The sequence below is a fragment of the Rana temporaria genome, chromosome 4 (assembly GCF_905171775.1).
Source record: "Rana temporaria chromosome 4, aRanTem1.1, whole genome shotgun sequence".
Lineage (NCBI taxonomy): Eukaryota > Metazoa > Chordata > Amphibia > Anura > Ranidae > Rana > Rana temporaria.
In genome coordinates, this window is record NC_053492.1 from 289783551 (window position 1) to 289796287 (window position 12737).

Sequence of the window (12737 nt, forward strand, 5' to 3'; positions counted from 1 at the left end):
TTTTGTACCACCTGCCCCACTCCATTAGATTGTAAGCTCTTCTGAGCAGAGCCCTCTTAATCCTCTTGTATTTTATTGTATTAGAACTGTATTGTCTCCATTTTATATTGTAAAGCGCTGTGTAAACTGTTGGCACTATATAAATCCTATATTATTATAATAATTAAATGCTAAATGAATCATCTGCCCTTACTCTAGATGGCAACAGACAGAAATGCTAGAGGGGTGTTTTTCTAACTGATTTTTTAGCATAACGCATAGAGACATGGATGGGAGAGTTTGCTTTGAATACTAAAAATGATTTAAAATTGTGCTTTTGGTTTGTGGTGCTCAGATACAGCGTAGTTTCACTTTAAACACTGGGCTGTTTAATGTCCAAAGCCAAATAACCTTCACACAGTAAAGTCGTCGATTACTGTGTGAAGGTTAAGGTCTTTATATTGCATTTGCAGCAGAGCCATGTACTACCTAGGTGAAACACATGGACTAAACGTAATATTTAGAGGTTTTCTGTAATCACTGGCACTTAATACAATAAGAGACTGTCAGATGATCAAGCATTAATAGTCTTATCAAATGATAATTACTTTTTGTGGATGAGTACAAATTCTGCATAGACAGAAACAACTTACCTCATCATGGTCAATGTCAGAATCCCCACTAATAACTATACGCTTTTCAATTCTTGTTTCAGATATTCCACCTTTCCCGGTCTAGAAGAAGAAAATAATTACTAGCTACACCTCTGTATCGCAAAACATGAAAATATTACATAATTTACAGTGTCTTGCAAAAGTATTCTCCCCCCTTTGAAGATTTTTTTTATTATTGTGAAGCAAACAAATAGGACAAAATAAACGAAAGTCAATTTGCATAACTATTCACCCCCCCCCCCCTAAAGTCAATACTTTGTAGAGCCATCTATTGCGGTTAACCTAACCCTGACTTGTACTTTTCAACATTGTCCCTGACTTGTTTGGAGAGTTTCTTGGTCTTCATGGCACTGTTTGGTTAGTTGTGCCTCTTGCTTATGTGCTGCAGCCTCTTTGGCCTTTCAAAAATGTGTGTGTATGTAATGACAGATCGTGTGACACTTAGATTGCACACAGCTGGACATCATTTCACTAATTATGTGACTTCTGGAGGCAACTGGTTGCACCAGAGCTTTTTATGGGCTTCATAACAAAGGGGGTGAATACATACGCACATGCCAATTATCAGTTTTTTATTTCTGAAAAATAGTTTTATGTATACATTTTTCTCATTTTACTTCACCAACTTAGACTATTGTGTTCTGATCCATCACATATAATTCAGATAAAAATTTTTTTAACTAAAGGTTGTAATGTAACAAAATAGGTAAAAAGCCAAGGGAGGGGGTGAATACTTTTGCAAGGCACTACAGTATATAAATAAATTACATGTGTGATGCAAAGCTCAATTTTTGTAAGAGCTATGCAAATACAACTTGCACACAATGGCTCTATTCATCTCCTAGTGACTGTATGCTACCAGCTTTGCACAGTTATGCAAAACCAACTGAACCCATCATGCTTTGTCTAAACATTAACTGGAGATAGTCTGAGCAAATGATCAAGTCAAGTTGAGATCCACCAAGGCAATTTTAGAGCTAGTGCTTGTGGAAAAACTAAAACATAATAGAAAAAAATCGAAGCAGTCCCAGTGACCATCAAATAAAGGAAAACAGAAGTCAAGTAAAGCAATAATACGCAATCCCTTGTGTGTACATTATAAACAGCACTAATCTGATCCCCAATTGAATCATAAAAATGTGCCCCAAATCTAAACATATAAAGCAAATACCTCAATACATGTCAAGTTATGTAGTGCAACTGAAACATCCTAAACATCCATATCTGATTTTTTGTGTTTATCATTGAAATCAAGGGAAACACATCAAAACACATCCCTGCACAACATTGTGTAGTATGAACTCTGTATTAAATGTGAACACAAGTCAAAATGCACATCCATGCGCATTGACAAAAAAAAAGGCACCAAAGGTGTGAAACCAAACTTGTGCCTATTTTTAATAGTAATCTGATGTCTGCATGTTCAACTGGTTTGACATACTGTAGATATGGGAGAAATGCTGCCATGTGTTATTATTGGCAGCTTATAGTTTTCCCAATGCTGCAACTTTGTATTATTCATTTATATATTGGGCCTCAAAACGAACAGACATGGTTGATGACAGCACCACTGTACTGATAACACTGTCCACTTGACTGACCATTGCACTTTACCTTTGTGATGTGTGTTGTTGTAGTTGTTAAGACTGAATCCGAAGTGATGGTTTGGGCACTTAATAAAATGCCAGGTTCACCGTCCCCACTGCCAATTTCCTTTGTACAGGGAGGAAATAAGAGAGAACTTTAAATAATCTTAAGATTAAAAACCTGTGCAGACTTTCAAAGGCCATTAAAAAGCACTATGTTGATAAAAATGTAGGTCATTACTGCTGGTGTCTTTTAGAGAATGCCAATTTGCTGTAATGCCGATATTCTGACAGAATTTTGAGTCCCTGTCACAAAACAAGTATATAGAAAGTTGAGTCAGAGTGATGACAAAACATCCAATGTAAATACTTGTTCAAGGTCAGTGATCCAAAAAACACTGAAAACATAGGATCGGAAGACAGCCAGGTAACAGGAGTTTTTGGAAATAGAGGCAGCAATGGCAGAGCAGTTCTTGTGTCAGTTTTTTTTAACCAGTAAGAAATTATCCCCTCCCCCCCCCCCCCACAGAGTTTTGAGAAACAACTCCTGAGACAAATAAAACACATTAAAAACAAAAATACTGAAAATGTTACTGAATACACATGCATATATCTTACTTCACTGGGTATATATAAGGGTTTACAACCACTTTAACCACTTGCTTACTGGGCACATATACCCCCCTCCTGCCCAGGTGAAATTTCAGCTTCCGGCACTGCGTCGCTTTAACTAACAATTGCGCGGTCGTGCGACGTGGCTCCCAAACAAAATTGACGTCCTTTTTTCCCCACAAATAGAGCTTTCTTTTGGTGGTATTTGATCGCCTGTGTGGTTTTTATTTTTTGCGCTATAAACAAAAAAGAGCGTAAATTTTGAAAAAAATACAATATTTTTTACTTGTAGCTATAATAAATATCCCAATTTAAAAAAAAAAAAAAAAAAAAAAAATGTTCTCAGTTTAGGCCGATACGTATTCTTCTACATATTTTTGGTAAAAAAAAAAAAAAAAAATAAAAAATCGCAATAAGCGACTGGTTTGCGCAAAAGTTATAGCACCTACAAAATAGGGAACAGAATTATTATTTTTTATTTTATTAGAAATGGGGGCGATCTGCGATTTTTATTGGGACTGCGACGTTATGGCGGACACATCGGACACTTTTGACACATTTTTGGCGCCATTCACATTTATACTGCGATCAGTGCTATAAATATGCACTAATTACAGTATAAATGTGACTGGCATTGAAGGGGTTAACACTAGGGGGCGGGGAAGGGGTTAAATGTGTAGCCTTGGAGTGTTCTAACTGTAGGTGGAGGGGGGGTGACTGGACGGGGGTGACCGATCTATGTCCCTATGTAAAAGGGACACAGATCGGTCTCCTCTCCAGAGACAGCACCGCTGTCTCTGTGTAAAACGGCAATGAGAGATGATCTCATATGTTTACATACGAGATCATCTCTCATTGGCCGCACAGATCGAATCGCAAACGACCACCCTGATTGGCCGTTCGCGGCGATCTGTAATTGGCTGTGTCCAAGGGACACGGCCAGCACAACAGTTCCCCGCTGCGCGCTCGGGAGCGCGCGCGGGGAACGCCCAAAGGGGCGGACGTCTATTGACGTCCTGTTGGATTTTGGGATCCGCGCTGTAGCCGTCATTTGACTATAGCGCGGGTCCCAGGAGGTTAAAGAATAGGTAGATACTTCAATATGCATATTCTGGTCACTGGTTCACATTTAGTGTATTGAATTAAAAATTATGCCCATTTGTGCATTTGACCAAGCACTTCTACCTGTTTTAGCATCTTAGTTTAAACTAAATAAATGTTGTAGTTAGAAGACTGGCCTATCACTGCATTATATACAGTATAATTAAAGCGGTGGTTCCCCCTTAAAAACAACTTTTTTTTATTCCACTGGCCCCCCACATTACAATCGAATTAAGGCTCTTATTTTTTTTTTTGCTGCTGTACATACCTTGATACAGCATCTTCACTCGTGCATCCGGGTTGCGAGTCCCGCGGGAGTGGGCGTTCCTCACATGCTGTTGATTGACGTTTTGCCCAAAAACGAGCTCTCCCCCCGTCGCGTAAGCCGCGTCACGATTGGCGAAAGGAGCCGAACGGCGATGCGCATGCGCAGTATAGCGCCGACTCGCCGTTCGGCTCCTTTCGCCAACCGTGACGCGGCTTACGCGACAGGGGGGAGCTCGTTTTTGGGAAAAATGTCAATCAAACACATGTGAGGAACGCCCACTCCCGCGGGACTCGCAACCCTGATGCACGGGTGAAGATGCTGTATCAAGGTATGTACAGCAGCAAAAAAAAAAAATAAGAGCCTTAATTCGATTGTAATGTGGGGGGCCAGTGGAATAAAAAAAAGTTGTTTTTAAGGGGGAACCACCGCTTTAAGATGACAGAACAAATGATGAGACACTGACTTTATAAATGTCAGAACAAATATTTAAAAATTGAATAATAAAGCTACAATGAATGACATTAGCGTGGTTTTAGCACTCAAACAAAACCTATGCAATCTTGGTTTTGGTACTACTGTAACACCATAGGGGACATGCCCCACAGAAATTAGAAACATAGCCAAAAGGGGCTATATGTAAAAAAACTACACAATTTTGGGCAAAATACAAGGACCAGCAATACACATAGTGGTTTCCAATGCCAAGAATCTTGTTTGTATGCAAATCCCACACATGCTAAATCTAAAGGTGCTACCCTGTTTTACAGACTTTTTAATGGACCTGTGAATTTTTAAAAATAATTTCTACAATTTCAAACTAAGCAAATCATGTAAGCTGTGCTAGTGCCCAGCCGTGGGTTGCGGGCACGCGCCCCGGGCCGAAGCTCCGTGACCGCGGGACCCGCAGACCCGATCGCCGCTGGAGTCCCGCGATCGGTCCCCAGGGCTGAAGAACGGGGAGAGCTGTGTGTAAACACCGCTTCCCCGCTCTTCACTGTGGCGGCGTCATCGATCGTGTGATCCCTTTTATAGGGATACACAATTGATGACTACACACCAACAGCCACACCCCCCTACAGTTAAAAACACATATTAGGTCATACATAACCCCTTCAGCGCCCCCTTGTGGTTAACTCCCAAACTGCAATTGTCATTTTCACAGTAAACAATGCATTTTTTGCTGTGAAAATGACAATGGTCCCAAAAATGTGTCAAAATTGTCCCAAGTGTCCGCCATAATGTCACAGTCATGAAAAAAATCACTGATCGCCGCCATTAGTTGTAAAAAAATAAAAAAATAAATCTAATAAAAATGCAATAAAACTATCCCCTATTTTGTAAACGCTATAAAAATTTTGCACAAACCAACCGATAAACGCTTATTGCGATTTTTTTTACCAAAAATATGTAGAAGAATACGTATCGGCCTAAACTAAGGGAAAAAAACGTTTTTTTTATATATTTTTGGGGGATATTTATTATAGCAAAAAGTAAAAAATATAGCATTTTTTTCCAAAATTGAAAATAAAAACCGCAGAGGTAATCAAACACCACCAAAAGAAAGCTCTATTTGTGGGGGAAAAAAGACGCCAATTTTGTTTGGGATCTACGTCGCACGACCGTGCAATTGTCTGTTAAAGCGACGCAGTGTTGAATCGCAAAACCTGTCCGGGTCCTTTAGCTGCTTAAAGGTCTGGGTCTTAAGTGGTTAAAGTAAACTATATTCAGGATAAAAAAAAATGCTAGCAAGTATGTTTTCCTTTGCAGAATAGAGTTTGTATGCCCCTTCTGCAATGAACAATTATCTTCTGCATGCCAGCTGTATTTCTTCTTAATGTACATTCTCTGTATATGTTGGGTACTGTAATTAATTAACTCCCTTGCACATGCATAAACGTTACCCCAGGCTAGCCAATCAAAATTACTGAGCATGGCAGTCTAGAAGGTGACTGGGCAAAGAGGTCACAGGTGCCGATGGAGCATGCTTATGTTGCATTACTGGAGAGAAAGTGAAGCAGATTTTAGCTCTGCTAAAAACTTCAGAATTACTAATTGATTTAAAATGATTAAATTGACATTTATTTTCACCATAACCATCAATTCCAATTGTGCCTCAATACTTTTGTCTAGCTACAGAAAGGGGTTTGAGGTACAAACATAACTGCAGTACCTCTGAAGCCCCACCATGGAGTCTGCCACAATTCTCATTATAGGTTGCAGACAATGCAGGTCCTTCTAATCAGAAAGCACAGCAATACTATGTAAATGAATTATAAAGTGTATAAATGAGACAGCGCTGCATAAGTAAAAAAAACGAAATTATACAATTAAATCAAAAATAATGTAATATAAGTGCTCCAAAGAAAGTCCAATAATAAATTTAAAAACGATATTTTCTTCCACTGGCATGCAGGGAGATGTGAAGTGTTTCTTTGCTTCAAACCTCCTCCATATCCATAGAGTTCCACATACAATGCTCGCTCACCTCCTTAAAAGACCCTGCTAGGGGTCAAACACACCTTGGCTCATTCCTCCTGATGAAGCCACATGTGAGGTGGTGAAACTAGTAGAGGTGGAGCCTGGCGGTGGAACCTTGTCGCAATAAGTGAGACCTTTCTGATGAATCTTGCATCAATGCTTTACATTTTTTTTATAAATGCGAGTTGATTAGCTGGGGCGATGCGGTTCAGTTTTTAATCCTGTGGATACTGAACTATTGGAGGCACTTTTTGTTTTTTCTATGCATCTGTGAAATTACCGGCAGCTAATGTGGATTCAAGCTTGAAGCAGCATAACAGAAGGAACCTATATCTGACAGAGCACTACATGTTCCTTGCGAGCCCAACAGAGATTACCAAGGACCAGTGAGGATTTCCTGAAGAGAGAGTGGCGCTCTGTGCAAGGCATGTTTGACCCCTAGCAGAGTCTTTTAAGGAGGTGACCAAGCATTGCATGTGGTGGTGGGAGCACTATGGATATGGAGGTTGTTTGAAGCAAAGAAACATGCCAGTGAAAGAACATATCACTTTCAAAATTTCAAATTATTGGACTTTCTTTGGAGCACTTATATGGCACATTATTTTTGATTTGATTTAATTTTATCATTTTGTTTTTTTACCTTATGCAGCGCTGTCTCATTTATACACTTTATAGCTTGTTTTTTTGTGGGAGCACATAGATGACAGCAGCAGCAATCTTGGGTTAATTTCTTTGCATAGTAGCGCGCAACTACCTTATCTCTAATATGTAAATGAATTGCTTCATTCAAGCTAAAAATCTAGCTGGCAGACTAGAAGAGGCATGTGCCCTTCCTCTGACTCATCTAGGGCAGGGGTGTCAAACTGGCGGCCCTCCAGCTGTTGCAAAACTACAAGTCCCATGAGGCATTGCAAGGCTAACAGTTACAAGCATGACTGTCACAGGCAGAGGCATGATGGGACTTGTAGTTTCGGAACAGCTGGAGGGCCGCCAGTTTGACACCCCTGATCTAGGGTGTAATGTAAACAAATGTGACTAGAACATCAAATTACAGACACTATTGACAGCACAGTAGTAAATAACTGTAGAAATAATGGAGTCAGTAGCCTTTAGAATGGCAGCTGCTGACTTCACAAGTCAAATCTGATACTTTAATTTGCAAACTTTATACGAAATAAAATCGAAGAGATTAAAATTATTTTTACACTTAAACATATAAAAACACAATAGAATCCCTTTACATTACAAATGGGAACAACCAACTAAAGAAGGTTATCCAACTGTACCCATTTATTCAGCAAGGTTAGAGAATTATGGTTAGTTACGACAATTGATATATAGTCAAATGTTTTGTAGTACCAATTGTAATCACAAGAACGGATCTTCAAAAGAAGTTAGCACAAGAAACTGACTAAAAGCGATGAGAAAAAAAAAAATCAAATAAAAAAAATCATTATTTTGCAAATATAAAAAGATATTAATATACTAAATGCAAGACACCCGATTGACATCTTGAATTGCAACTGATAAAAGCATAATCAACCCGATTCGCTCTTTAAAGATTTTAGAGCAGGTTTGTTTTGTTGTCTGACAAAATCATCTTGGATTTAAAAAGAGAAAAAAAAAAAAAAAAAGGTACCAAATATCTACCTGAGCAGATTCAAATGTAATTGTTTTTGTCTCTGTTTGTACAATTGGGACTTCTTTTGTGGAGATTTCAGTTCTTTGTGTGGCATCAGAAATGGTGACCATCTCTGTTTTCACTACTGGAGGCTAGAGAAAAATCAGCATGTTATTCAACATCAGTAAAAGATCAGTCATTTAAAATATGTTTTGTAATTGCATCTTTCTGTTTATAGGATTGTAACTCTTTGTCTGTGTACGTATTTGGGGAATGTGATTATGTGGTTCATATTTAAGCCTAGGTTCAGATTGTAGCGATTTGGCAGGTCAAATCGCAAGCCAAAGCGGCGGCTATTGCTGGCAATGGCACCGTCGGAATCGGTGCAATGCCGACTTTGCAGCACTGCACCGATTCCCAAAAGTAGTTTCTGTACTACTTTTGGCGACTTCGGGGATGTGATTTATATAAACATCTGTACAGCAACTCACACAGCTGTGTCTAAAAACACTCCCAAAGTCCAAACTGACATGCAGGAATGAAATTGTGTGATTTCAATCCAGCCGTCAGTGTGAACCTGGGCTCAATGTTTTTTTGGGATGTTTGTTGATGTTAAAGGGCTGAGAAATCCACAAGGTTGATCATTTTCTATTGTTTTTTTCTAATGTATTAAGAGATGCATTGTCTGTCAGAAGCAATTAGCTCACTAGGCATGTTCTGAACTGTCAATGTAGAATACCTGATCAAAAGGCATCTCCTAAATGTGCAGAAAAAGACAGAACCATTAACTTAGGTTTTGTAAAAAAAGGGGATATCAGATCTCCTTACACAAGTATACGGAGCACTTGGACCAGCCACAATCCTTGCCTAAGTTGACAGCAGTGCAAACATGGTCCACATAGTACTACCAATCTTTCACTTGTACATATAGAAGAGTGAAGGAAACCTACATTAAATGTATAAATCCAAAACATTAATGTATAAATAAAAATAAAAGGACCGAGTCCATTTCATATTTATAATACATGGCTACATTATACTAAAATCTGAGATACAAGTTTCAACATTTGCGACTGTCCATTAGTGGCATCCATTAGTTTGCATCAGCAAAAAACAAGACCCTCCTTTTAACTTTCCCTCCTTCCATCCATGTTTTCCAACTATGGGGTATTTTAGCCATGTATCTATAATAGATTTTCCATTCTCTTTTTGAGTTGTACGATAGATGTAATTTCTGTTAATTATGGGTTGAATTTATTTGGTAGAACAGACTTTGACATATGTAGTAGGTGTGAATCCCGAAGAAGCAAACCAATCATGAAACATGTCGACCCCAGACGCCACTAATGGAAAGTCGCATATACTGAAAATTGCTTTGTCAGAGTTTAATTATAATGTAATGTGCCATATTGGTCATTTTATGGATATGACATGGACTCTTATTTTAACTTTTACTATAAAGTTGTTATAGTTTTTCCTCTGTATGGTAATTAGAGTCCCATTTTTCCTTCACCCAGTTTCTTTTGGGGTAAGAGGTGTCATACAACCCAAATTTAAAAAAAAATTAAGCTGTATACAATCTACATAAAAGCAGAATGCAATGATGCAAATCTCACAAACCCATATTTTATTCACAATAGAAAACAAAAAAACATATCAAATGTTTAAATATACAATTTTAAGAAAGAAATAAGGTAATTTTGAAACTGATGGCAGCAACAAGCATCAAAAAAGGTGGGACAGGGCCATGTTTACCATTGTTTATCATTTCTTTTGTAAATATCTGGGAACTGAGACCAGTTGCTAGCATTTTGGTAGAGGAATGTTGTTCCAATCTTGCCTGATCTAGGATTCCAACTGCTCAACAGTGCTGGGTTTTCTTTGTCATATTTTTTGCTTCGAACAGCCTAATATTTTCAATTGGTAAAAGATCTGTACTACATGCAGGTCAGTTAAGCGCTCTTCTACAAAGCCATATTTCTGTCATAAATGCAGTATGCATTTTAGAAATGCATGCAAATCCCTTGGAATTAACTGGTTTTCTTCAGTAATTCGACATAAAATGTGATCTGATCCTAATATAAGTCAAAATAGATGAAAACAATCTGCTTAAGCTAATAACACACAAACAATTCAATGTATTTTTGAACACACCCATTAAACATTCACAGTGCTGGAGGAAAAAGTGAACCCTTGGACTTAATGGCAGGTCGAACCTCCCTTAGCAGCAATGCGACTTCAAGCAGACACTTTCAGTAGCTCTGGATCAAAAGCGCTACAGAGATGAACCTCATCATCTACAAGGAAATAACGAGAAAATACCATAAAGAAATTTTCAAAGCCAAGAAATATTTTTCTAAGGCTATCAACAGCGCCCTAAACCGCCCCCGCGAACTCTTCAAGCTGGTCACTCAGACCATGAATCCAGGGTGTCTTGAAGCCCCCAATTCAGACACCCAAGAATTTTGCAATGAATTGTCGGATTTCTTCATCAATAAAATTGAGAAAATCCGGGAAAGCATTCAGCAAAACACCACCCCCCTCAACCCCACCCTCTTTATCTTTCACACAGCACCCAAAGAAATGTTCTACAATCAACAAAGTTCACTCTAAACCCCATCTCCATCGATGCCACAAAAAATATCATCGGTACTTTGCGAAACAGCACAGCGCCTAATGATATCATCCCCACTAAACTGCTGAAGGAATGTGCCGACATCCTGGCACCATCCATCACCCAGCTTATAAACAAGTCATTTAAGGAAAGCATAGTGCCCTCCCAGCTGAAAGAGGGCACAATCCAGCCCACCTTGAAGAAACCTACCCTTGACCCCAAGGACCCAACCCATCGCCGTCCCATAACAGCCCTCAACGCTCTTTCCAAGGTAATGGAGAAAGTAGTGGTACAACAGCTGCAACAGCATCTGGATACCCATAATCTACTTGATCCATTTCAATCAGGTTTCCGTCCCGGTCACGGGACAGAGACAGCATTGCTTAAAATATGGGACGATGCCCTTGAGGCCGCAGACGAAGGAGAATCTTGTCTCCTGGTTCTGTTGGACCTTAGCGCAGCCTTTGACACGGTAGACCACAAACTGTTACTCACTCGGCTGGCCGAGGTAGCCAGAGTCGCAGAAGGTGAGTTATCATGGTTCTCCTCCTTTTTAGAAAACCGATCACAAACAGTGAAATTGGGATCTTTCACTTCTGAAAAGCGCACAACGGCATGTGGAGTCCCTCAGGGATCCCCCCTGTCACCGGTGCTTTTCAACATCTATCTTCGCCCTCTATTTGAAATAATTAGTAGCGAAAAACTACTATATCACTTATATGCAGACGATACGCAATTGTATTTTCGCATCTGCAACAAAAATGATCATCATCTCAGTTTAGAGAAATGTCTCTTCAATAGAAAACTGGATGACAGAGTTATCTCAAACTCAATAGTTCCAAAACAGAACTTCTTCTGTTTCACGCCAGTCGGAAGAATCAACCAGCAACAACCTGGATACCGCCGCCCATTCTGGGCAAATCCATCACCCCTAGCACCAAAGTCAAAAGTCTCGGGGTCATCTTCGACTCCTACATGACAATGGATGCACAAATGGGGTCAGTAGTCAGCGGATCCCATCATCTGCTGCGCCTACTACGTAGACTTATTCCATTTATTCCTAAAGAAGACATAGCAGTCGTAGTGGGAACAATTGTGAACTCTAGACTGGACTATGCAAATGCCCTTTACCTCGGACTCCCAAAGTACCAGATCGCTCGTCTGCAAGTCGTTCAGAACACGGCTGCCAGACTTGTGACTGGGAAAAAAACATGGGAATCAATCTCACCTTCGCTGAGAACCCTTAACTGGTTGCCAGTAAAGAACAAGATTGCCTTTAAAGCACTCTGTCTGAGACATAAGTGCATCCATGGGAAGGCTCCGTAATATATATGCGAAAAGATAAAAGCTCACAACGCCAATCGCGTCTTGCGATCCACCGACCAAAATCTGCTCCAGATACCCAAAGCCAGATACAAGTCCAAGGGAGAAAGAAGGTTTGCGGTACAAGGTCCTAGACTATGGAACGCTTTACCAACCAGCATTCGGTTGGAGGAAAACCACCTAGCCTTCAGAAGACAGATCAAAACTCTGCTTTTTTGATGCTCTAGAAAGACAGCAACAACTAGCGCCCAGAGGCGATTCAGTTCGCATGCGCCGCGATATATAAATATTTCATTCATTCATTCATCAAACCTGCACAACGTTCAAGAGGGATTTCTGACAATTCCTCTTTACCACACTTCTTCAGCTCAGACACATTTGAAAGTTGACTGGAGTGACCAGAGCTATTAATGTCCATCTCTATGAAAGCAAAGTTTGGACTTTGACTGGGCCACTCAAAAGGGCATATTTTCTTTATCTG

At 39.6% G+C, this 12737-nt stretch overlaps 1 protein-coding gene across 15 annotated transcripts in view; it reads right to left on the bottom strand.

The window, feature by feature from the left end:
* The window catches only part of EPB41L2 (erythrocyte membrane protein band 4.1 like 2), a 300865-nt gene that overhangs the window by 12750 nt on the left and 275378 nt on the right, over positions 1-12737 (bottom strand). For all 15 annotated transcript variants that reach the window (XM_040350428.1, XM_040350424.1, XM_040350423.1 and 12 more), the window contains 3 exons: positions 8349-8471; positions 2268-2366; positions 633-713 (listed from right to left, as the gene is read on the bottom strand). In XM_040350428.1, coding sequence (XP_040206362.1) covers positions 633-713; positions 2268-2366; positions 8349-8471 — 303 coding nt within the window. The remainder of the gene's footprint in view (positions 1-632; positions 714-2267; positions 2367-8348; positions 8472-12737) is intronic.